Genomic DNA, 27,988 nt, shown 5'->3' with positions numbered 1-27,988 from the left:
AACATCAGTCAGACAAAGAGAATGCTTCCAACATTAAGGGTATTTAATGCCTTTAATCTAAGGTAAGGTATTAAATACTTTTCTAAGGTATTTATTTGAAGCTAAGGAATAAAGAATAAAATGCTCAGGAGTATAAAAACTATAAGCTAACATTAGCATCCATTCTCTATTTCTATATGACTTCCTAATAATTTGCCTTGACGCACATATTCTTTCAATTGCAGTTAATTGTGTGAACTAAGCACTCGGTTGTAGCTCTTATTGACTGGTGATGTATGGTTTGAGTATGACATGCATCTGCACTGGCTAATACAGTCTTTCTTTTGTTCCACCTTCCAGTAAAAAAAAAAAGTAGAGATGGAAATGATTGTTGATTCATTAGGTTAAAAACAAAAATTATTAGTAATTATATGTATTTACTTATTAATTTGTTAAACTTTATTTTACAAAGAAAAATGTTTAACAACATTTGCAGACATGGCATCGCTAAGATTACCTTCAAAGAAAAGACCAACTAAGAAAACAATAAATTTCACAAAATATGTAAAAAAGAACATGATATTCCTAATTTATCAAATTACGCAACATTGTCTGCATTACCTGGGCCTTCAAAATTTTTCTGATTTTGCAGATAATCAATGTTTCAACATTTTTAGAGTTCAGTCCTGTCATATCGCCCACACCTAAATACAATATGGTACTATGCAATACGATATAATAATGAATTTGAAGACATTTGCTCTTGTTCCAAAGACAGAGTAAAAAACATGCAGCTACATCTAAAGAGGCTTCGATTTGCTTGCAGCATAAGGCTGAAGGGAGACCAGGATGAGACTGAACAGATTGCTCTTTCAATTAACAAATGTCAAAGGTCAGCATCAAGTGATGTGTAGGAAAACAGTATCTCAGCATAGGGAGGGATGCTCACTCTCCCAGTCTCGGTATTTGTGCAGGGTTGGTTTGACTACATGAAATGGTTGAGATGAAAAGGCGGCATGTCTGTCTGGAAACCTTTGCTGTAGCGATAAAAGACAAGACCCCAAAATGGTAGAGAGGCAGGACCTCGAGGAAAATAGCCTGGATTTCAGCCCCTTAATGAGAGTGGGGGAGCCAAATAAGCAGCGGCCGCCAGGTCTAATTTGTTTTAGGTGTGCTCAGAATAGATAAGGACAAATCTGTGGCCTTCACCCCCACTCCCCCCACCAACCTTTGCCTCTCTGGAGATAACACCGGCTGCTCCAAGTCAATCTCTGTGGGCTAAAGAGAGGGGGTGAAGAATAAATAAAAAAAATGTGAAGGAAAAACTCTGAAGGACATGTGGCCTTAAGATCCATGGATCTCTAACTTACTGGATTTATTCAAGCTTAAAATTTGAAAATTAACTTGGTCACAGAGGTCTGGAGGAGTGTGGAAAAAAAAATAAAGTGAACACTGCCAAGCATCGCAGTCTAAAGGGCAACGGTCCACTCCTGTCAAGACAAAGGGAATTTGCCATCTGAACAACAACGCAGACCGCTTAATTATACAGATCTTGCCCTGCAAACTACCCCCAGTTATTTCAGAGCCCAGGTCCCCTTTAGTCACTGTCATGCCCTTTTTCTCCTAGACCGATTGTACCATGTGGATTTTCTGTCAGCTTTCATTTGTACTGACTCGCTGTCCTCTCTGGGCCAATGCTGTGCTTTGAAAGGCGCAAATGCACACCAATGAAGAATTCCTCATCCTTGCCACGGCCACCAATTAAGGCCAAAGCGTAATTGGAGGCGTCTGGACGATGGCCTTACATTATGTGGTCTGTCGCCTTCTCTGCCATCGTTTCATTTAACATCCGTGGTTCAGTGGAGAGAAGGAGGACTTGTCATTGTCTTCATTATAGCGTAAGGAGAAGCTAAGAGAGAGACGGGAACAGCGGTGAAAAAAAGCCCAGTGGAGGGTGGACAGCGTGAAGGAGCAGGTGTGGCAAGACGTTAATGTGCTGCGCTTTAAATTTTAAATGGAGAAGAATAAATTATTGATGTTAACTCGGGCTGCGAAGTTAAAATGTATCTCGTCATTATTGAGAGACTGTAAAAAAAAAAAAAGAAAGTCTGAGAGGAAAGTCTTCAGTAAAGATGCACAGACTATTTCACCACGATATTGGGCCAGTGTGGCTCTGAATTATTTTTGTATTTTATTTCTGCAGTTGTTTAATGTTTTGACTACAGTAAGCTATGGATATACTGTAACTGGGAAGTGTGAGTGTGAAGCTAACATCAGTTTACTGAATAAACATCAACTTTATTCAATATCCATTGAAAATCAGGAGATGAAATGATGCAAAATTCTATGTATCAATCTTACTAGTAAATACCTTTAAATCCGAGTCATGCATTCATTCACATATTTTGGACATTGTAGCTAGGTACATATGTAGTAAAAAACAGAAATTTGTATCCACGTTTTAAAAACGTGAATACGTTTTTAAAATGTATCCACTTTTTTAAAAGACAGAGACAGAAAATATTTTTTCTCAGTCTCACAGGAAATCAGACAAAACTTTGCTATTTGGGTCAGTTAGATTTATCAAATTTGTTTATACTTACTAAATGCCAGAATAATGAGAATGGTATCTGTTCGATCTTTTTTTGTTTTATAATTTTTCTTTAACTTCTCATGTTTGCTTTTCTATTTTGGATTTCTTCTATAGTATAAATACATGACTGTAAGGTTCATTGGTCTCTCTCTAAATCATCCTTGGATTTAGATGGATGAATGGATGGATGGATAGATGGATGGATGGATGGATGGATTTATGGATGGATGGATGGATGGATGGATGGATGGATGGATGGATGGATGGATGGATGGATGGATTCTTCCACACGCTTCTTACAATAGTTTGGTCTTTTAGTTCATTCCTCCCAACTGCTGTAGGTGAGTTAGTTTAGTAGTCTCCCTTGCTTGCGCACCTTTTTCACCTCTGCCCACAGATTTTCTACTGTTCTGAGATTAGAGTTTATGATGGCTCCTTCCAAACATTGACTTTGTTGTTCTTTGTAACAAATATGGTGGTGTGTATTCTTTTTGTAGGACAAATTTGCTTAAATCATCGTCATATATATTTTATTTAACATTACCTTCATAGAAATCAAAAAGGCTAAATGCTTTCCCAAAGCAGTGCAACGTGTTTTCTTTGACATGTTTCTTCATCTTGAATTCAAAGTTCACTTAGTACATTTGAACCTCATCAGTCTAGTGCAGAGCATTTCACAAATGTTCCCGAAGAAACAATTTTACAGCAGCTGGTATAAAAACAATGCTGACCAGTGTATTTTGTTCCCTCAGTTTCTGTTTTTGAGACAGCAAAGTGTCCGATTAATGAGAGCAACGTGATTTATGTAAAGGTATTATAGTACAAGGTTTTCTTGAGAAAATGTTCTGTTTCTACTAATTATGCTCTGTAAGTCACAAAGCACTATTCTCTTGCTTTATCCGAACTGATTGTATCACATCCTATTATATTCTATTAAATCAAAACTCACTGAATCAGACTTAATTATTGTTGTGGTGAATTGAATCTTATCGAGTTTGTATTTACTGCTCATTTAACTTTTGTCCGTCGTACCATTGGAAGTGGATCCGTATCGCACTGGCCACAAAGCAGAGATAACCAAAAGCTTCCGGCAGGATTCCCATTCATTCCAAGACACCTAGTGAGAACGGTACAGGGTTTTGAAAATTTATTCTAGGTTGCAATATTTTGTTGAAGGAAGGAAGGAAGCATAAAAGAATGCATATTTTTTATATGAATCTGTGTAAATAATACGCCTTGCTTGTGTGATGCTGAAATGGACAGTGTATTTTTGTACTTGCTCTGCATCCCTATTCTGCCTTTCATTGTGTTTCTACAGTGATCTAAAAGGGACTAACTAGACGCTATCTATAGTATAGGCTTTTCAGATGTTCTGTTTGTCAGCATCTATGACTGCAAGATCCTAAAGAGTTTTAGGGTAGACAGGGGATGATCAGGTAGGTGTAGCCAGACGATGATATATACTACAACATCATGAAGTCAAAATAATTAATTTCCATGGTGCGCCTTAAAGGGTCACAAACAGAATGGCTCTCAGAATTCATTTATTAGCTTTTCTTAATGAATCTCTTGATATTTAGCATAACATGGTGGGATTATAATTCTTATTATTAGAAATGGTAACTACAATCAAAACATTTAAATCATCATTTAAACTATATAGAATGACATCAACAGCATTTTACAGACTTTTGATCTGTTATTTGCAGGTTGCAGAGATCTTTTGCAACAACATCAGGGACAGTCACGGGAAGACATAGTTATGGCTTATGTGAGACAGCTGCCAACTTATTGCAAAACCACTAGCACTTTACGCAAAGAGCTCTGGTCTTTGAGAGTTGGACGCTTGTGGTGATAGCTATAACGCAACATAAATACTCACAAAACAATTGCTGTTTTCCATAAATGTTTGCAAACGGTATCAGAGAAGAGATAATGCTACATACCTGGCACTTCTGTTTCAGACTCAAACCTTGTGAATCAAATCTGTTTAATTCATGAGAATTAAACTCGTAGGTTTTAGACAATTTTGAGGGCACAAAAGGTGTACATTGTTTGTGTAGATAAAGACCAGAGTGCAAATATATTATTCATATTATTTCTTTCTGATGTCTTAAACATACAGTCATCAAATTAGAGCTACAGATCGTTGCCTGCACAGACTACATTCATTTAGATATTTGATTTATCAGCAACCTTGCTGCAAAACTGCAATCTTTATGTTTGTAATTGTATGTAATTATATCACATGTAGGAAATCAGGAGATGATGACCGTGTAGAGCAAAACACTTCGGGTTGCATTTATGCCACAATGAAAAATATTCCTTTACTTCCAACAAAGGTCAAAAAATGTGTTTTATTAGACAATAATATTCCTGCTTTATTCCTTTTTATGTTTATTGGGGACTTTTATTAACATGCTGCAAATAACAAAATCAATAAAGACATTAGGCTTCTGACTTTTAATATTTCGTGTAAAATGCAAGCTTTGTATTGCTACAAAATTTAACATTGTCTTAAAGCTGTCATTGATAGAAGTCTGCTGACTATTGTTCACAATCTCATAGTCGTGTGCTGCACCTTTTCTCCGGAAGCTATTTTGGTTAAAAACAGACTCACGTTTTCTCCAGTTAGAAGGAGGAAATATCCAAAAGCTTAAAATGACCAGGGAAGGGGAAAAAAGTTTGTTTACTAATGTGACCTATTCAAAATAGACTGCAACAACCACTATTTACTGTGTGTGCTGGTGCATAGGAGAATCGCAGTGTACTAAAAACTGCCATTAAATGTCACTCAGTGTATTTATATAGCACCAATTCACAATAAATGTTGTCTCAAGGCACTTTACAAAACAGAGTCTCATTTTATTTTAGAAATATGCAGTCTCTTTTATCCATTCATATAGACATAAGTCAAAAATACATATTCAAATTCAATTCTAGCTATGAAACAATGCAGTCAAGTTTAGCTTATTATGGCAATTGATTAAACAGTTTCTAAAGAGACCAAGCCTACTCTATCAAAGTGTTGACTTTGTATTAATCCCTCGGTTGGGTTTTAAGGAGATAGAACAGACACAAATACACAATGAAGCACTAGTCCAGAACCACGTTCTTCCGGGTTGTGTTTAATTGCGCTATATGTTTCTTCTAAATATTCTTTTTCTGTCTGTAACATTTATTCTGGTCAGCATACTCTTAGTACCTCTGTACCCTCCCTGTATACAATACATGTGTTCAAAAAATAGGGATGATTTTTTTTTAACACATTATTGAATTTTCGTAGTTAAACTGGAGCTCTCATATAAAATCAAACTGTATTATTCTTTCTTTTCTAGTTTGTTTTAATCAGCTGCCTTAGTGTGAAGCAAAGTGAAAGGTTTGTGTGTTTAAATTAAAAGAGAGCAAATGACAGGTGGCTCCGTGGTATTCAGTCTGGAAATAGTGACGTGGATGAGGTGAATTTGTGACTGACAAGTTGTGATGAGAGAAGCTGGTCAATGCGGTTTAAGCACCTCCATTTCTGCAAGTCAAATCCTCGCAGGCTGCCACCTCGTCTTTTGTGGCTCTGGTCTCAGGTTATGAATATTTCATGATGAGCATCTGACACCATGCCCAGAAAGATATTCCTTCTTTTTTTTTTCTCTAAGATGCCCTGAGGTTCAAGTGTGTCATAGAGGTGTGAAGTCACCCTGTGGTCCGCAGGCAACGGATAGGATTTATAATGCCACAATCAGGTGGATTAATTTTTTTCCCTCTTGACTACAGCGGTGGGAGATTCTCCCCTCGTTCAGCTGTTCGACCACTGTGCCGTCCGCAGTTTGTTGACATTCCTTAAATGCACTGTCTGAGGTGTTCTGTAAAGGAAAGAGAAGTAATTTCAATCAGTTCAGAGGGCAGCCTGTGTCTTTTCAAACTGTGACCAGTTTCCCTGTCTGATTATTGTTGAGTAGCAATGACTTGGCAGTGTTGGAGTCGCCTTGGACTAGCTCTGTATTAAATTGTTGATCCAGGTTTTGCTTTGTGTTTTAGCTTCATCAGAAACTGTTTGAGTTAAAATATTATGCTTTACAGTTTATATCAGCTGGCTTTCTTACTTATTTCTCAATAAGTAACTATTTTAGGATTCTACAATTACTTATTTATTCAACATTATCACCACTTTGTAATTCAATGTAAACCAAGGTTTAAAACTGACAAAACAGTTCAAACTTAGCATACATCAGCAAAACCTCCTTTCACTGAAAACCCAAAACTGAGTAAAGCAGAAAATTAAAAACTTTGATATTGAAAAATAGAGTTGGTCCTGGCTTCCAAGCACTTCCCTAAAGTTTTAAGTCTGTTGATTTGTGTGTGCTGTAAGGGGAAATCCATCAGTGTGTTTAACTTTTTAAGATTAAATGTTAAACTAGCCAAGGATCAAAAAATCCATACAAATTTTAGGGATTTTTATTTTTAAAAAATGAAAACTGTACAATTTCACTTCCACGTAACAACACTACTTTGTCTTGGTGTGCTCCATGAAATCCCAATGAAGCACATTGACGTTTGTGGTTCTGACAAGAAAAAAATTGCAGGTCATTATGTGTGCGTGGTTTTTCCCAGGACACTTTACATGGGCGCTGCATGTGTTTTTACTGAGGCATACCAGGAAGTTTTCACCAGGGAAAGAGTAACCCGCACAGAGGAAATGCTATCAGGTGAACCCAGTGGGCTGGTCCTGAAGGTTTGTCTAAAGCTGTCTGCCAGAAAAGGATGTTGATCAACATATTGCTTTAAAATGACAAAGACTCAAAAAAATAAAAAATAGAATCATAAAATAATCCATTAGGTCAGGGAACAGGGTGTGTATGGAGTTAAAACGCAAGCTGTGACAAGTCGTTGTGTTCCTTATAAACTGTGATGAATTTCCAGTCAGATTTACGGTTTGATAGAGGTGTACTGGAAAAGCAGCGGCTAAAGTTGGGTTTGAGTCCTGACACTGGCTGCATGTTTTCAGCCCTTCTTTCTTTGCCCATTTCCTGTCTGGTGACTGTCAATAAAGGGCACTAGTGCCAGAAGAAATATTTCATATGAAGGTAAAGCTGCATAAAAACCAATACAGTCGAATTTTTTTACCCCAACCTTGGTATTATAAATGTAAGCTTTCATAATAAACCACTAGTCAAACAAAACCTAAGTCAAGGGCATTTAGGATAAGCAGCACTACGTAAAACTAAGCGAAAGGCAACACGAAAAGACATAAGAATGATGTAAAACCAATCATGTTGATATTGGTCCTTTAACTTAATACCAACTAATTCTTAAACTTTGATTACTTCTTGTTAGTTAGACACACATTTTTTATTAACAGTGACTTCTTGTCAATAATAATGACAAGATAATAATGTATAATAATAATGATGGTAATAATTCTGCTATAACTATTGTGCTGCAGAAGCCTTACTGAGAAGAGTGATACTTAGTGAAAGCTAATATTTTGTGTGTTTTAAAATTTAATTTCCTGAAATGGAGCTTTTGTTATTCACCGTATTTCAAGAACAGATTGCTTTAACTCTCATTTACCTGAGCAAAATTAAACTCTGCTTCAGCTGTGTGTATCTTCCAATCCTAACCTAAATATTATGTTGATTTACTCTAAATATGCAGAGATTTGCGTGTGGACCCTCCAAGTTTTAGGACTCCCACACAGATGCTAAGAAATCTGCTCTAAACAAGACGACCCGCTCCTACTTTGCATTTCAATTTAACATTTCAGAGAACTGGCAGCATGTTGCCTCGCTTAGCCCTCGCTTCGTTACACCCACATGGTTTGTCGTTGTGCTGGCTGACGACTTTCGCTGTTCAAAGAGCTGCGACTTGGCTGGGAGATTGGGGATTTCCAGACCGGATCCCTCAGGTAGCCAAACTGCTCCTCCCTTACGCCTGTCCTAAAACACCTTTCTTCCTTCCTGCTCACGCTGCCCTAATCTTCTGTCCTGGAAAGACCTCCACACTCTATTTTATTTACAAAAATACTTTAATTTACAGGTGATGCTTTGATTTCTTCCAGCCTACATTCATATGGGTCTGAATTTTAGGTAACTAATTAAATTATCTGGAATAATGCTACAATTTTTTTTTTAATATTTGTAGCACAAATATCTTTTAAACAACCGAGGTTGGATGTTACCTACATGAAGGATATTTCTACGTAATGTTGGAAATTGACTCCAAATCCCCAAATCTTTCCCCCCCAAAAACTGCCACAGAGCGACCTTTCACCTGTAAATGTTCCTGTAGAAAACCTACAAAAATCAAACACATTTTTTTTCTCCTTTCCTTCTCAAAGTGAAAGTCTTTTAACCAGCTGCAGCCTTAATCAGATCTACATATTTTTATCCATTTTTACGCTTCTCTGCAGATTTTTTGCATAGTAGAAAAACTCACTTTTATGTTGAAAAACTTAAGATGCATTTTATTTATTGTAAAGTGTGTTGGGTATGTATGTGTGGCTTATCCAGTCTATTTTGTCGTACATTATATTTATATGCAATGATGCAAAAGGGAAAAAAGAGACACTCTGACCCCTACATTTGCTCTGCTGCCAACCAGTGGTTAAATATGTAATTTCATTATATATATATATATATATATATATATATATATATATATATATATATATATATATATATATATATATACAGACCAAAAGTTTGGACACACCTTTTAATTCAATGAGTTTCCTTTATTTTCATGACTATTGACATTGTAGATTCACACTGAAGGCATCAAAACTATGAATAACACATGTGGAAATATGCACTAAACAAAAAAGTGTAAAACAACTGAAAATATCCCTTATATTCTAGATTCTTCAAAGTAGCAACCTTTTGCTGTGATTACTGCTTTGCACACACTCTGCATTTTCTTGATGAGCTTCAAGAGGTAGTCACCTGAAATAGTTTTCACTTCATAGGTGCGCCCTGTCAGGTTAATAAGTGGGATTTCTTGCCTTATAAATAGTCATGAAAATAAAGAAAACCCATTGAATTAGAAGGTGTGTCCAAACCTTTGGTCTGTACTGTATATATAGTGCTCTCTCACAAGTTAGAGCAATTGTTTTAAGATCTAACAATAGTTTATAGGGGATAGTTTGGGAGAGAAAGAAAGGAGGGGAGAACAAAATGTTTTCAGTAGATGTTTCAGAGTATCAAAAAAACACCTTAACAGATTATGTTCAGTACCTTAGGAGGGTTTGGAGCTTATTGTATCACTTCTCAAGGAACCTGCATTGGTCTCTAGACTTGTGATTCTATCTTCAAGCTTGGCTGGCGGAAAAAAAATCTTCAGCACAACAACAGTTTCAACAGAAATGATGGTCACTTGGTAGCAGGGAGCAGCTGCTTGTGCAGCCCAGATTGATGGATGCAAATTTTTTCTGGTAAAAATTAAGATCAGGAAGAAAACAAAATCCCATTTTTAAATATTCTAAAAACCTCATTCTAATTTGGTATTTCAATAAACCATTTGTAAAATATTTTTGTTTGTGCATCATAAGAAACATAGTATTACTAAACAACTTCTGATGGTTGAGAATTATTAAAGGCCTTTAAAAATACTGTTTAAGGTAAGGTAACGTTTTCCAGTACAGTTTAAAAGTTACATTCACACATAATAATATACCACAGTTACTAAGCATTTTGCAGTGTTATATGGGACTTCTTTGTGAATATAAGTAGAGCAGAAAGGACTCAGGCTTTGTTACTGGGCAAATATTGTGTAAATGGGCGTGCGTGGGCGTGTGTGTGTGAAGTTTGGTGTTTACATACACTGCCTCTCATATGTGTTTTATATTTGCACAGAAGGTTTAGCATAAGAAGAAAGTTAGCAGAGTAGTTGAGTTGCTTTTTCTACTTTGTTGTCACCAGAGAGAGATGGGGATCTTGGTTTGAAAACTGAAAGGCACACACATCCCATCTGTTCTTTTGTTACTGACTGACTCTTAAGGAATAAAAAAACAACTGAAATATGTCAGATGAATAGAAAAATATTAAAAATTGTAATATTTGAAATGCATGTATTCTTTACCTATTTTGCACTAGTACTAAATGATTAATACAAGACTCTCAACAGTTGTTGCTAATTATGAAAAAGATGTCTAAAAATGTCTGAAAATGTGTTTTTTATCCTTTTTTCCAGTTCAGTTTCCCAGTTTAAATCACAGTTCTTGTGGAAATAATCGTTTTTTATTATTATTATCGTGGGCTTGTTTAGCTAAGTGGTAATTTTTTTTCGTAGCAATATCACAATTTATACAGGTAAATGTACATAGATGTGACTTGAATATCATGTTCTCTTATCTTTTCCACTTTGAAAAGTACTATGAAAAATGGGCCTATAATATACAGACACCAGAAAAACAGAAAGTCATGGATTTCTAATTAAAAAGTTCTGTGAAGTGTAAATGACAAAAATCCTCCAGTTACATTTGTCAATCAACGAATAAATGTTAACTACTGAACTGCTGATTTAGTAAAAATCCTCTCAATAGATTGTTGTCCTCGCTGAATAAATGTAGCGAAATTGACTGTTTAATTTTTTTGTGTGGGATTATTCTAGTGAAGTAGAAGATAATTTCATTTTTGGGGCTTTTTATACCTTTTTCCTGGGGATGTCAAAAGATTTTGAGGGGAGTGTGATATTCAACTGAGGAAAGTTCATCAATAATGTTATGTTAAGCTACACAATAAATGTAATAGCCAAACACCAGATATAACCAAATTATCTATTTATTTTTAAGGTAAATAATGGAATTGCAGAGCATATTCTCTACAACTGCATATTAATATTCATATTCATAGATAATTATAACAGAAACTGCATACAATTTGAATGTAGTAATAAGAACACATGTATGCCATATTATTTTCACCAATCTTCACCAATACAAAACTCTAACAAAACTCTTAAAGGTCATGTATATCTTTTGTAAAGGATCTATTTACATCCTCATTTGTTAATTATCCTGTTGATGTCTAAGTTTTAGGGCTTTTTTGAGTTATGCTGGTTGGTGTCTGCATGCATTTTGTCCTCTCTTATCTCTGGCTTTAAACCTGTTCTCCTAACTGTGGTGTATCTGACTCAGCGGGGGTTCTGCCATTGCCAGCAACTGACACATTTCTGCTGTGACATTACTTATTGTGGTTCAGCTGCTTTCTTTCTTAGCTTGGATTTCAGGATTTTTTTTAACAAAGTATTCTCTCTCTATCTGGCTCGTAAAGAGTCATTTTTCAGTTCAGGCTCAGAAATACCGGGTCCATTCCATTTCATTGCCCACTTAATGCAAAGCCACTCCTATTGCGGGCTAGCGAAATATACGTCCTACAGGAATAGTGCGCTGTAATTACATTCCCTCCCATTACCGTACAGAGGCTGCGAGTCACACTGATCTCAGCCTCCAGCAGCACTTTGCCATATGGTCTGTCGGCGCTTCGCGGGCGATATTTGGCGAGACTCTTACTAAAGGTCAAATATCAAGTCAGGGGACTGTGCCGAAATTGCATCTAGGCTAATTGCTCTCTCGTTCACTGCCTCCTCGTTTATCTGCTGCCCCCTCTCTCTCTCTTCCTCTGCCGCTGAAGTAAGTAATCTGCTTTAGGATGGTTCTGAGATGGAGATGGATTTGGGTTTTCCTTCATTGCCCCTCAGCCTAATCTCCCCCCTGTGACCACCCCTCCTCCCCCAGCCATAGCTCTTAAGCACACCATCATAAGCCATTCCTCCCACCATCCATAAATGCCTAGTCAGCAAAAATCACCCAAATTCCTCATTACTCACAAACATCCGCAGTACACTTAGCTAGATTTGCTTGAAAGGATGGCTTGTTCAAGGCTAGGTGTTGCATTGTAGCCACATCATGGTACCGAGGCGTAATAAGGACACTTATGGATCTCTTATCAGCGGACATCTACACATTGACTGTGTTCACTTGGGATGCACAGATGTGAATGGGATGTGAATAAAGACAATGTTTGTTTCCAAGGAGTCGGGCTGCTTTGAAATGTTTCTCAGCAGTTCTGGAGCTTTTTCAGTGGAATTGAGCCACCTAATGCTGACGGACCAAAGAGGAAAATGGAACAAACCTGTGTTGTGTCTGCGCAACAGACGACTTAGCAAAGAACCTATCTTTAGGCAGTTCCTTATTATAAACATTACTTGTCACAGAGGTATAATTTCTTCCCTCTCTGCATTTAATCTATGAAAAACTCAGAAGACCACAGACGGCAGACATAAAATAGCATCTTAGTTCCAACAAAAAGTATCCTGAAAAGCTCTTAGATGAAAACATGGCAAACTGTAAATAGTTAATATTGCTGGTTTCTGCATGAATATTTTTAAGGTCCTGACTTTCAGATACTTTTAATCTATGGTAGTTAGATTATTACAGCCCACTTTGCACTTGGCCACTTTCTCTTCAAGTACTAATTGCAAAGATGCTGTGATGGTCAGATTGGAGAAAAGCAATTGTGAAAAATCAACCAAAGTCCAAATAGATTGTTTTTATTTGGACTTTGGTTGATTTTTCATAAGCAATCAAAGATAAGAAAGCTTTGAAAGTTTTGTATTATGACCACCTTAGAAGATTACAAGATAGTCTGGCTCCTTGGAACCAAAACATGCTGAAATAATGGGAGGTTTAAACATTTTTCACTGTATTTCATCCAAGTAGGACTGCAATGTAGAGGACAGAGTAGTGTGGTGTTGCCGCTCCTGCAGCTGTTGCTCGTAGCCTAAGAGAAGCATGCCTGAGCATGGGGCTGCAGGCTGGTAACCAGAGATGATACCCTGACTAATTTAGACCTCATAGTGGGCTGTTCACCTTGTTTTGCTCTACAATGAGAGGAGCATACCTAGCACTTGAAAACTACTACTAACTTTGGTGAGTGTCGATTATACATTTCTGTTTTGGTCTGTGTTTGAGAATCAGAATAACAAATAAATGACGAATGAAATAAAAACATTACTATACCAGTAATAATAGATTTTTTTCATCTGGAACAGAAGAAATTACACAATGTTATGCAATAAATAAGTGTGAATGATTAGCTGGAGCCTCAGATATGTAGGGGTGTATATCTTTAAAACTTGCAGCTACAAATCATAGTAGTTAACGCTTTACTCTTTAGTGTTGACAGTTTGCTCACAGTGCTTGTTACTAAAGCACTGCTGTCCAACGATGATGCTACACTTAGCATTTGCTTCACATATGTCCGTATTGATTCTACACTAAAAGGCCATTTCACAGAATTTGTTGTGCTTGAGCTGCATTTGATCCTCTCTCGTTTAAACCCTAACATGCTGAGAGATAATAAAAAGCATAGCTTTAAATAACAAACTTGAATTTGGTTTTGTGACTGTTTAGTCACTGTAAAACAAGATAGATTTGACCTCTTGTTGGAAGAAAAAAAACAGACAGACAGAAAGGGGGCTTTAGCAAGAAAACAGACATGTGGTAATTCTACACTCAAACAGATTCCTTAAATATTATATCATATAAATGAAATCATTTTCTATTTATGAACACATAAAGGAACCAAATTCAATATTTTTCTGGCACTAGGGCAACCTTAAAAGCTTAATTGTATCCACCTCCACTATATTATTGTCAGACAAATATTGTCTATCATGCCATTTATCAAGTTGGATGCTCTGTCAGATTCTTACTAAATGTCATGAAGGTGTGTTATTTTTTCTCAAGGTGTATCATAAAAATTGTCTTATCATCCCATGCTTATCTAATACAATACAGTTTTTAGTTTAGATTTTTGATAGTGCACTGTCATTTAGAATTGTTGTAGATTAGGTGACTTCCAAGCTAAGCTATTACACCCTAAAAACTTGTCAGGTTGTTGCTAACGTAGATTGTACAGCAAAAACAAATTGAAAATGCTCTGTTAAAAAATCTTCAAGTTTTATTAATGAAAAACAAGTAAACATTATTTAACTGATAAAAAAAATTGTCTCTTTGAATCACTTTTGCAGGTAACAAACTGAAAAAAATATTTCCATGTTAATACAATCAACTTACAAATGTACAATTGTTTTTGTGGAGGTCATTCAGTGATTTTTAGCAACTTTTTGGATAATTGAAACTGCTTCCCTTACTGAGTAGCTTCCTTTGAACTGTTTGTCAAAGGCCTGAATTTACTACCAAAGCAGAGTCTGTCAGTGCTTTGGTGTGATGCTGCATTTTGGCCACCGTCACGTGAACGCCTAGATGAGTCCCACCGCGATGGCGGCCTTGGAGAAGAGCCTCTCATAAATGGCCCTCGGGTGGCTGGGATACCAGTGACAAGGCTCCAGATGAGATTTCAACCCCCTCCCACCAGCACCGGTGAGCTCTCCAGGTGATGGATTGCGATACCGTCCACATTTGAGCTCGGCAACGCCCCAATATTTTTGCAGAATAAAGTGACAGGATATGTAAAACACATCAGTTAAGGGTGACTGCACCCCAGAACCCCTCCCAGCAGCACCACTACCGCTCGATCAGCGCTGGAGGTCGGTCGTGAATGATTGGCTTGCTATCATAGTCCTCCCCGACTGACTGATGAAACAAATTAATTCTTGTCTCTTCCCAGTTTTCTGCTGTAAAAACAAGTTGAAATCAATAAAAGCATGGTGTCATTTGACCACTCTGGAATGATTGCAGACTGAACTTTCAGTGCCAATGACTAAGAAGTGTCGAACAATCTGCGTGTGTGTGACAGTGGTGATTATTTTTATTTTGGTTGCAGCCTGTCAGGCGACTGTGGTCATAAAAACTGGGCTCTTTCCCAGTGTGGAGTCTAATAAATAATGGACATTGTCACAGTAATGTATGGGCCATGAGTTATAATGAGCATTTGGGAACACATTGGCTCACTCCCGCTGGCTCCTATTCAACCTGCTTAATGTTACTCACTGAAATTCCTTTCCTCCCTTCTGCAGCTCCCAAATCTCTATATTATCTTCCACTTTTATTTAGAGTGTTGACAAATTATTACAGTGTAAACATTTGCAAGAAATCTTGAGAGTAAAAATATTGTACTGTCTTGGTATTTATGCAAACATTTTTCACAAAAACTGCTTCAATTTCAAAAAAAAAAAATTAAACTTACTTCTGCTGCTGCTTAAATGATATATTGATTACTACAACTATACCAATGAATTTATTGCGCAGAATTCTCTAGATTCTTGCCTTTCTAAATGTTTCTAGAGTCACACCAGAGTAACAAACTGCTGTTGGATGGTAATTTCGTTAGACTACCTGTTCCAGTAACCAGCCTGCAGGCAACCGCTTCACACATGAGCCACTTCTAGCTTAATCTAGCTCCTGTACTTTCTGCACTCAGTATTACAAATATTTGTAAGTGTCTTTTTTTCTGCCCTCTGACTGGACGTAAGCAGTCAGCTGGCAACAACAACAGTTTGTTTGTTGGTATAATTTTGAGAATGTTGATTCTTTATTGATTGTTCCCATTGTCTCTTTGTATGTACTCCTTTTTCTGTATGTTTCCATCTTTTTCCTCCCTTTGTAATCTTGAAGCATGTAAATGACCTAAATCATGTTGCCAAGGCCCTGCACAATTATATTTAGTCCATTACAGTGCCTGGGAGAACATTTAGGGGAGGTAAGGGGCTCAGTTCCAGGGGTCTGGATTTATCCTGGCTTTGAATATAAGCATAAAATTCCTAAAATGTCTTTAAACCATAGGACAGGTAATGAGAGAAATGATAACCGTTTGAAACTATAACTTTATAACTCCTTTATATAGCATAGCACCTTGAAACAAAAAGCTAAATGGAAAAAAGAGAATTATATTGGAACTTCTTGTAACCTTTTATTTTACCCTGTTCATCAGTTATGGGCATTTCCACTTTATGATCCAACTGTCGGCCAACCACATAAATGACTTCTACTTTCAATTAAAATCAGACCAATTCATTTATTATTATTATTATTTTTATTATTTTTTTTTTTTCATAATAGTTATGGCTAAAAAGCTAAATGCTGCCTCTCCAAATGTTGTTGAAATGTGTACCCACTGGGTGTTGGGGAGAGAAAATAAATTATGCAAAATTGACTTTTTTGAGCTTTATAGTATGTTATAATGTCATTTCCCATCAGACACAAATCATTGCTTTAACCAGTGATTTGATTGACAAACCCTTGAGTCTCCCATGGCTACCATTCTAATTAATACAAATAAAAAAGTTTTTTGGTGGCTAATATGCAACATCAAGTATCAAGAAAATGATGTTTGGATTTGTTTGTTTTTTTTACAGACAAAGAAAAGCGCAGCCTATTTCCACAATGCTCCTCCTTGGAGATTCAGTCCTGAGCCAAGCACCTACCTCACATATCACCCCTCCCCCACATAGCTCCACCAGACTAGTGGCTGCAGAAATGAGCAAACCTCAGGAGGAAGTGTTGAGTTTATTATTCAAACTACAACATTCCTGTGAACGGTTGTAAACATCAATCTACAACATGGAGAAGCATTGTTCTGAGAGAGGATTGTTGGGAAGAGCAGGAGCTTCTTAAAGACACACAGGGCAATTTCAGGGTGTTAGGTACAACTACGAGGTGCAGTGAAAATTTCTTTTAAGAAAAATGTGCTACCTCTCTACCTGTCCCTATTTGTACCCTGGCAGTCTGATTTGGCTCTGGTCCCTGCTCTCAAAACAAAAGGGTAAAATGGTCCCAGAATTTTACCCTGAATCCTGGAAAAGCTTCTCGCTGTGGAAATGCACCTTTTATAGCTGGGAAAGAAATAGAAAATTCATCAGCAATTACAGGAAATTAAAAGTTTCATGATGTTATGCCTGCCTGTGTGTATGCCCTGTAAGTACTGTAGAAGGGAGGGAGGGAAGGCGGGAGGAGAGGCAGTGAAGGGGCCTTTGTGACAAGGCTGGCTGAGGGTTAGTGCCAGACATGTCTCAAGAGAAACCGGGGCACATTTGCAATCACCCTGAGTTCAAAAGGGTAATTTATTCACAGTCTGTGGTTAAAGTAGCGCTGCTCAAAATGCCAGTGGGATTGTGCTGGGAAGCAGAGCAGTTGAAACACATTATATTCATTTTTCTCTCGCTCCCCCTCTCTTTCGCTCTCTCCTTTTCTTTTCTTTTTCCCTCATGGCCCTCCACATCTCTCGCTGTTGTTTCTCTGAGCCCTGTGTGGCATCTTTTAACACACGCTGGCGAACATATTTCACTTTTACACTCATCCGCATTGACGTCCAGGCGCTGATTGAATTTTGAGGCGCTGCGGCGTCTGCCATTATCATCCTCATCGTCTTGAGTGGTTTATCTCTGGCCCCGGCGCAGAGTGACGCCAAGGCTGCAGGGGATAAGAGGAGCGGGGCTTTGGTGGGCTGGGAGGTTGAGGACATTTCATGCATTTTTATTGTTTGTGTGGATAGAAAACAGTTTGGACCTGACTCACAGGTTGGATCCTTAAGATTGCGTTTGAAGGCTTAAGTCCCCAGCAGATATGAGCACCATTTTAGTGGTTTTTGACTTTGCTTATGATTCATTCTCCCGTACGAGCCAATAATGTCTCTCCACCACCTTGCCCAAATCAGCTGACAACATGTCTGCAACATTAACGGCACCTGCCAGGTTCGGTTAGGATCACAGGGCGTCTTGGCAGCCCAGAGACCTCACACTGCCTCACCAGAATCAGCGGAGAATTATTCCACCACATGTCAGTTTTACTGTGCTGTTATCACCCAGAGCCACCGGCAGACACTTTAGGATACCCTGCCTACTGTGGTGATGTGGTGGGGTTAATTCGAGGTCTAGTGAAATTCTTCCGTCTCCTGGAGTCAGTTTGCCACTTTTTCTTGTGTGCATTTACAGCCTGTGCAGGAAATTGTCTCTTATGTTCCTTTGTGTGTCGTTGCAGCCGGGTTGTTTTGTATGCTTTCCTGCAGAGGCACCGTCATTAACATAAGGCGCAGCCGCTGCTTCAGAGTCTTGATTTGAGGTAAAACCTTGGCATTGCTCCCGTGTCCCAGGTAACACGGTCAGCGCTTCCCTTCTCCTCAAGCGTTCAATTTCTCTCTTTTTCTCTAGCTTTCCTATCCCGTCTTTCCACCCCCTCCCCTCTTCCGTCCTCCCTTTCTACCAGCTGATGGAGTGATTTTGAAGGTGGGGGAGCAGACAACGCAGAGCCGGTGCTAATTGAGCCTTCTTTGTGCCTGGTCACTGCCGTGTGCTGAGGAGAGATGGCCTGGGAGTGAATCCAAGCAGCACTCAAGAGCCCCACTGGATCGATAACGCGGGGAACTTAACAAAACAGAGACATGCCGAGTGCCCGGATCAGGGTCATTATTGTCTCTGGTGAGCCGCACTTCCACCAGGGATTGATCAATGTGAGAATATGGATCAAGATAAACATTCTCGGCTCGCCTCACTCTCTGCTTTGCTTCAGCTCCCCAGGCATTACAATGCTGACAGAAATGGGTTTAAGCCTTTAAAGTGCCCCTGCAGATCCACCATGGAAGGTGCAGATGTGCATCCTCCACATTAGTCAGGTTTGCTCTCTTCAGAGTAACCTTGATAGGAAAAATTACAATACAGATGGACTAAAAATTTTACAAATTACAGAGCCTATCTAGTTTTAATTTTGAGAAATGTGTCAGCTGAGAAGTTTTTATATTAACCTAATAATTTCCTATTTACACATTTCTCATTGTTTTACCAGTGCAAGATAAAATATCCTATATGTCCAGGCAGGCAGGGAGACAGACCATTCAGCTTGCATATTGGCTGTCTGGTGTTCTGGTAGAGCCGTACTGATTTATTAAAGTCTAAAGAGGTCATGGAAAGTTGTTAAGATACTCAACAGGCTAAACTTGTCTTAGTTATTTTTTACCATACAAAAGACTGTGTTATGTTCTGTTCTTTATAGTATATGAAATCGGCTAAAAATGTAAGTTAGTTTTTGATTCAGATGTGATCATTTTGCAGTTATTAAACAGAAAACAAATTACTTAAACTCAAGTTTGCATAAGTTAATTACAAGAAAATAACATTTAGTCCTACGGGTATAACAATACATCCAGCTCATGATATAATATAATACACAATATAGGGTCCATGAGGATAAAACAAGATTTTAACAATATTTTTTGAAAAAAAAAAAAATCCCCCTTTTCTCATTAATTTTACTAATTAGGTCTACAAGTTCTATTTTACTGAACCCATGAGTGTAGAATTATATAGTTTAGATTTTTTCTTTGGTCTTATAACTAAAGATGATAAATGTACTCTTGAGGCACTATAAAAAACTGAGAAATAGCCCTTTACTTTATATCCAATAGGAATCTAAACCGGTAACTTTAGCATTGCTAGCAGCTATATTCGGTGGCCCAGAGGTGCAAACAATTTCAGCAAATTGAAAGCACAATTACAAATTACAAAAGAACTTCAACATTAACGAAACGGAAAGGGTATGTCCCATTTGGAGACCTAAGAAATCACTGATTGAACAATAGGCATGAATACGTATTCGCAGAGTCCTATCACATCACCGCCATCTTGACAGTGGCAGTGGAGAAAACGTACTGCGTGGACTAGTTTTAACGGTTTTACTGTACAAAGTGGACCCACTGCCTTTACATAAGGTTTTTTAATTCATATCTTGAAATAGCAAATGCACATTGAATTATGGAACTGTATTAATATGTTCATGAATACATCACTGTAAAGGTATGTGTGTGTTCATCAATAAAAACGATTTATCAGAATCAGCTGTATCAAATGTAATTATTGTGCCCCAAAACAATTAAATCACATCAAAAAGTTTGAAACGTCCTTTGTTTTTGTTTTTTGTTTTCATTCCTATATATAATAATGTGTGAGAGATTGTGTCCGTGGCATTCATTAACTTGAAATACTTTGCAGAATGGCACTTTATGAAGTTCGGTCCATTTACTTGTATTAACTTGCTGGTAGATAAACCACTTTCAATATGGCGGACGCTATAACGTATCGCAACAACGGGCCGACCCGCACAAGCGATAACTTCCGGTTCAAAAGCACTGTCGTCCAATCAGCGATCTCTCAGGTCTCCAACTGGGACATACCCTTTCCGTTTTGTTAATGTTGTAGTGCTTTCGTTAATGTTGTAGTGCTTTCGTAATTTGTAATTGTGCTTTCAATTTGCTGAAGTGATTTGCACCTCAGGGCCACCGTACAGCTAACAGTTAGCCAGACACAGTACTTTTAAAACTTCCAAATTATTTGTATTGTCTACCATTCTACATAAAATGTAAAGACATTGTTATCAATCCAAAATTTAACTCTAAAGTGAAGCTAACTTCAGCGTTGTTAACAGCTTACCACTCATTGTATGTTCACTGTTATGATTGTCTGGAACAAATTGTTCAGAACTTTCTCAATATGTCAGTGTTTATTTTAGTTTATTTTTCTGTTTTGCACTAAATATCTTTCATATTCTAAGATATTTAAGTTTTAATATTTGTAATGTTTTTACTGTTTACAGAAACAGTCTCTGTGGTGGCTGGTGTTTTAGCAAATAGTGCACTGTAACATAAACCTGAAGTAAAATATTACTTCGTGTCCAGGATGTGTGGGGTCTGCAAAGATGTTAGCTGCCCTTTTCCTGTCCCTAGACCCTTAGTCCTGGATGGAGGGAATGTGAGCCCTTATGATCATCTCCACAGACCTAATGTTTGTTGTAGTTTGGATTTGTCCTGTTTTGTGGATGAGCCACACAGTGAAGGTAAACACAGGACAGACTGAACAATGGTAGTGTAGATGATGACCATTGGCTCTTGGGGAAGGTTGTACATCTTGAGTTGTCTACACACATAGCATAGAGAGTCTAAGTTTGAGGGCTCAAGTCCCAAGAAAGGGTGGTTGCTATGAAGTGGAAATGATCAATAGTAGTAGTGTTGAGAATGGTGAGGGGAGGAAGTCCACTGTCATCTTTATGGTCTTTAGTGGGTTTAGCTCTGGGTGGTTCTGACAGCACCAGTGAACCATCACTGTCCTGGAGAGGACCAGTAGCAGTGGTGTCATCTGCAAATTTTAAGAGTTACATCCTGAGTAATTTATGTAAATAGAGAACAGGAAAAGCTAGAGAAAACTGCTGGGGTGTGCCAGTGTTATTGGCTCTTGTTTGGGATAAGATGCTTTTCACCTGTTGCTGCTGGTCAGTTAGGAAGCTGATGATCTACTGACAGTCACTGTGAACTGGATTAGCTTCGGGTGGAGGATGTTTAGGTTGGTGGTGTTGAAGGCTGATCTGAAATATAACAGTAATCCTACATTATAACGTTATGCAACATGCGGTGAAATATAGATGAAAAAGATAAATAATGAAGACATAGCAATGTTTCCTTGGGAAACCACATTTTTTCAACAGACTACTGAAAATGCTGCCCCTCAAATGCTTAAAAAGTGATCAAAGTTTCTTCAGTGTAACTGACTGTTGTTAGCTAGCCGGTGTTGTCAAAAGAGCAGTCTTAGATTGGTCCTTCAACACTACAGAGCAAGAACTCAACTACTTCCTTTCCTTCTTCAGTACAAGAGTCAGTACACAGTCGAGCTCAAATAACTTGTTTTTATATAACCTAACAGACATACAATACAGTAGCATCTTAATAATAGCTTGAACTCCCTTAAATACATAAAATCACTCATTGCCAGCAAATTCAGAGCGGTTCTGGAGACGGAACTTTTTTTGCCGAGAAATATTGTTTCAATATCTCGACATCTTGTGTCACAAGATCTTGTTGCCTCCTTACTAAACTGTTAAAGCCACTACAGCATATATTAAACTAGAGTAACAATGCAGCCACATCTCTCTACGGAAGAAAATCTATCCATAAAATATTTTTTCTTTCTTCATACTTTAGAAGATTTCAAAAAATGTCTAGACAGTTCCTTTTATTCATGTCACTGAGACATCCTTTCTGTTATTCTGCCTCTGTAAAAAACAAGCAAAATTCACATAGTAATTTATTAAACTGCATAGAAAGTGACAGATGTAAATGAATAGAGTCACAGTGACATGCAGCAATAATCAGCTCATTGCTATTAGGTTAGTAAAAAAGGTCGACATTAGATGTGTGAGAACATCTTGACTGCTTCAAATAAGATGGTGTTTCATTTCCCTCATGGATTTAAATTGGTGACGATGGGCCCCTGCTGCTCTGGGCTCCTCTGTTACTCACTTGGAAGGATAATAATAATTGGTTAATATGTTGTGAATATACGGTAAATGGTTTTTACAGAATGTATGCACCCGAAATATGTGATGAGCTTTTGTTGTCCATTTGAACAGACAGTTGTAAGTTGTGTCTTGGAAGAACTGCTTTTTAAAGCAACTGACACAGCCGCAGTGATCCAGTCTTAACTCTTTCACAAGTAGTGGGATGTGTTACCCAGGATGATTTGTCTGAGGTATCATGATCAGAGAAGATGTGTGCAGACATTATTTTTGCTGTTGCTCAGGTTAATTAATTTTAGGATTTAGTTGCATGGTTGCAGTGCCAATCACAGAAATAAGTAACCTTCTGTTGCAGTAGCCTCTCACTCCATAAGATTTAAGAAAAATGCAGATTGTAATTTGGGTACATTTATTTTAGTGGGGAAAATGACTGAATATTAATTAATAAAGTTGTGTCTAATTTAGTTGTTTTGTACAATGACTGGCACCGCTCAAAATTAATCTAAAATTAATCTAAAACTCGCAAGTTTGCTCTATGCAAACTTATAAGTTTAGGTCACAAATAAAACACTTTCTTTGATCCATTTTAACAAACATTATCTCAGAGGTGTATTTTAGAAGCTGACCTTTGATAATCAGAAATAAAACATATAAGATTCACGTAAACCAAATTTTCCAACATCACAACTTTTAATTTTTTTTGTGTAATAGTAATTTAAGAACTTTGAATACCTTTTAATTTGCAGTCACACATGCAGTACAGCTCAAACTGCATTGATTACACTAAAGAGCAGTCTCATCAAACCCTAAATACCAAGCAGAAAACAAACGAGGTTAGCAAGTATGCTTGGTCAACAGCCTGTGAACTCAAGGATAATGCTACAGCCGTCATCAGCCTTTAAGGAGCCACCAATGACACTTGGTATTAAAATGTCAAATTGCCCCTTCCTAAAGCTAAAATGATTTTAGTTGTGATTATGCACCATTTCCCCTCTGTTAACCCTCTTCCCTCACACACTCTCACACATACAAAAAAATATGCTAATTGGTCACGGGGATTGGTAGGAGACTCTGGTATTTCACGTCTCTGACTTCTAAATGAGTTTCAGGACACGCGGCATGGAGGTTTTTAGAGAGAAGGAGGTGGGGCAACTGCTGGTGCGGGCTCAAATTGAAATGATGCTCTGTTCCCCCTCACTGCGGCTCCAGCTCACAGTAATTAAATGCCTCATTGTTGCTCCATGGGAATTTGTATCGAATGTTTCATCCAGCGTAATGATTATTTGGGTGTGGGTGGGACGTGCATGTAATCACCTTGGCTGGCTCTCTGATGGAACACTTGGTGGTCGGGCTTCAAGTGCCTTTAGGGTTTTTACTTTACTCAGACTGTTTCTAATTGTTGAATTAATAAAAAAAAACAAAAAAAAACCCCTCTGCTTTCAATTGCGTTTGAAATTTCTGAAGGCTTCCTGCTTTTGACCTTCACTTGACCTCAGAGCCCACAAATTAAAACCTCCTTTTTCACATTTTGTCTCTCACAGAGGACGCCGGTAAACAACGGGGAAGCTTTTCGGTGGTTCTTTTAGAAAAATGAGAAGTGGACCTCCATCCAGCAGCAGGAAGACAGGCAGGACTCTTGACTGTCTGCCAGGAGAATTTCATGGACACACAGCACGTAGCGCGGCCCAAACATTTTTGAAGAGGACGCAAGGAGAAAAAGTGGACAGACACAAAGATAAACAAAAACATAATGGTGTTGTTTTAACTCTGTAATTTCCTTTTTTCCTGTGTAATTATTGTACCTTTTGACAGTATCATTATGTATATTTTTGGTGTCTATGAATGTGTTTTCAGTGTCGTGGCTGTAGGTTTTACAGCCAGCCCTGTGTAAAGAACTCAAACAGACAATCATACAAACACACTGAATCTGACAAAACGAAGAGGCCACAAGAATCAATTATCAAACAAACACCTGTCACTCTGGAGCAATAACTGAGCCTATTGATCATTCCTCATATTCGCATTTCAGTAACATTTATTCCCCAAACTGAGTCATATTCTAGGATTGTCTTTTAACTCTGTTTACACTCTAAAAACTGCTGGGTTAAAAAACAACACTAAATTCAGGTTATTTTGCTAACAGTCTTGGGTTAAACACAGAGTGATCTAAACTTTGGTTGATTTAACAAAATAGGGTGTCTCCAGTGTCTTGACTCTGGAGTAGGTTTTTAACTGAAAAGATTGGTTAAAATGACAAATGTTTCAACGATAACAAAGAGAGGGTTGAAATGATCAATTTTAACCTGGATATACAGTACATCCTTCATTAAAAATGATCAGATGAGGAGTATCAATCTTGTGGAAAAAAATATTTGGCAATTGTTATTTACATTTAAAGGAATGTCAACATTTTTTCATACCAATAACTATTGGGAAAAAATATCAGCATTACAGCAATCAGCTCACTCTTGTAATTGCTGACCAGCTTTTTGCACATTTCCAGTGATATCATTGGTGACGAGCGCCAAGTGTTTGAAAAGGTCTCCTTACGATAACCCTAATCTTTAGCTCCCTCCACAGGTTTTTGATGAGATTCGAATCAGGGGATTGGCTGGGCCATTTCAAAATGTTAGTTTTGCTTCCAGCCAGAAGAAATATATTCAGAAAAGCAAAAGAAAAAAAAAACTTTTTGTGTTATTTTAAGACTTGCTTAATCCACCAGGGGTGCAACTACTGTTGGATAACTTTATATAAACAGTATAAAAAGGACCTCTCCATTCGATTTTATGACAAGGTCTTTGGTCAAAGTGGGTGTGTTGAACATAGCTAGCATTAGCTTGAGCTAACTACTTAGCAACGAACAGGCTAAATGTGTGCCAAGTAAAAAACCAAATCTATATGGGACACTTTTTTCCTCAGTACATAATTGCTTAAAACTCAAAAATAAAACTGAACGGTAGAGTATCATATATGAAATAAATATGTTAAATCAAGATAAATAATAAAAGTAGTTTACCTATTTAATTTTACTTTTTGACCAACTGATTGGCCAAAGTGCAGTCTTAGCAGCTAAAGGGCTAGCATTGCATTTAGTTATCAAGTTTTATCTCCAGTGTTAATCATTAACACAAAGCATTGACATCAACAGTATAATCACAGCTATCAGGTTGTCATGGTATGTAAACCTTAGTTTAACAATAATATTGCCTCGCTGTTTACATGTATTTACACAAAATAAAAATGAAAAGAAAGACATTGTTAGGATCCATGTCACTACAACAATACTGATGAGTGATGACCTTTTAATTTCCAGTTCAGTTTAATTTTTCATTAACTGAAATCTTTCCAAACAACCAAATTTGTCTTACTTGTAAGCAAATCAAAAGCGTAGTAGCCTTCTGACCAGGAGTGCCCAGCAGCATTCGGGGGAGCAACAGCACTGCGTTACTATACAATCAGTGCCAAAAGGTCTGATCACTCTGGCACTTTCTTTGGCAAATTATAATGTTCTAGAAATGATACACCTGAAGGTTTTAAGACAATTATTTAATTTTTTTTTTGATACACTCCTTATATGCTCATATCTAATCTCTTTGCCAGCCTATGAAACTTGGGTCCTGATTTCTGATTTTCTAAAACCATTCAACTTTTGTTTCAACAATTGAGTTAAGAAATAACCCAGCAGTTTTTTTGTGTGTGTAATGTTAAAACCACTTATACCAGTGTGAAGGCGGCAGCAGGCATGGGGACTGACTTGTGTGGACACACTCCAGAACAGGGCACATTGTTCTGCATTAGTGAGCTGCACTTCTAATTGTTAGTATCAGCACCTGATACTTAAATGCTGACAGAAGGTCATATTCCCCTAGATAATTCAACCTTTTATTTCTCACAAAACTACACCAGTTGTTATATCTTTTTGGTACCGTTTTGTTTGGGGTCACTGAAGGTTAATATGAAAGCTGGAAGAAATCCCAATGAAGTACTGTAAACTACGGTGGAAAATCTGGAATTAAATGCGGAATGGTAGACAGATTTTGCTCTGAAGCTAAAGTATAGTCTGGACTTTTCTTCAGTGGAGTAAAACAGCAGTCCAGTCTACTGCAAAGCGGCATTAAAACATTCCAAAAAACAAAGTTATTCAATAAGTTACTCATTGTCTGAAACCCTATTGTTGCATGTGTAAATGTGTTTTTGGTTTTAAAGATTACTAAGAATTTGTATATTGTTGTTGTGATGCTTTTATGTGTTAAAATAAAAAAAAATGAGCTTCAGTAAAGAAAAAATATTTATTTGGACGGAAAATATTTGATACACAAGATGGAAATAAAGACAAATTTAATAGATGAGAAGAACAATCATCAAAGATCCTCCGATGGCGGCTTTCTATGCGGCTGGAACGTATCCCCAACAATAACAATCTGAAGGAGACAGTAGAAATGTAACAGCTTTGGTTACCTCCCCAGTCACGTATTCCCTCGAATACTAAAATGTTGCATGAAGACGAGCGGTTCCCAGAGGCAGCAGACTTTAAAGGACTTGTGAAATCCCGTGTGGTTTGTCACGCTGGAATGCTCTTGGGGGGGGATGAGGATGGGTGGGATGGAGGGATGCCAGGAAGCAAAAGAGAGGAGGGTGGCTGGTAAGGTGGGAGGGTGAAGCAAGACAGGCTCCTGAGATAACGTGAGCAACTGAGTGATGGCAGGGTGTTTGAGTATCAGGGGAAAGGAGGGGGTGTAATAATGCTGAGGGAGGAGGTGGGGGGCAGCAGTGGGAGGGAAAGGGAGGACAGAAGCACATTTGGACGATGGCTGAGGTGGGGAGGGGTGTCAGCCTCGAGGAGAGGCGAGCAGAGAAGGAGGAAATCATCCGGGACCGACTTCTCCCCTGACTGAGCACGCTTGCCATCAGCCAAATTGAGCTGCCGACTGGTTAGAGCCGGACAGGAAGACGGTGCTCTGCAGTGGGGGCGTTTGGCTGCGATGTAGCATCTGAGGCACCCAATCTTCCTGGCTGGTCATCAGAGGCTGATGATGTGCATCAGGAGTGCTCCGGCTGGCTCGCTCCCCGGCCTCTGAGATTAAATAACATCAGAGACAGCTCCTCTCTAATCCTTCCCTCACCTCCCACTCCTCGCTCTGAAACTGGGATTCTGTAAGTCCTCGGGCCCCAGAGGTAATGTTCAGTTT

At 38.0% G+C, this 27,988-nt stretch overlaps 1 protein-coding gene across 1 annotated transcript in view; it reads left to right on the top strand.

Moving 5' to 3' along the window:
• Nucleotides 1-27,073, top strand: part of cxxc4 (CXXC finger 4) — a 38,134-nt gene extending 11,061 nt beyond the window's left edge. Inside the window, exon 3 of the mRNA XM_032564204.1 lies at nucleotides 24,341-27,073. Within this exon, the coding sequence (XP_032420095.1) occupies nucleotides 24,341-24,385 (45 nt within the window). The 3' untranslated portion in view covers nucleotides 24,386-27,073. The remainder of the gene's footprint in view (nucleotides 1-24,340) is intronic.
• Nucleotides 27,074-27,988: the final 915 nt, after the last annotated feature.

The sequence above is a fragment of the Xiphophorus hellerii genome, chromosome 5 (genome assembly GCF_003331165.1).
Source record: "Xiphophorus hellerii strain 12219 chromosome 5, Xiphophorus_hellerii-4.1, whole genome shotgun sequence".
NCBI lineage: Eukaryota > Metazoa > Chordata > Actinopteri > Cyprinodontiformes > Poeciliidae > Xiphophorus > Xiphophorus hellerii.
Note: the sequence above shows the minus strand (reverse complement) of the source record. Positions and strands in the feature narration are given on the sequence as shown.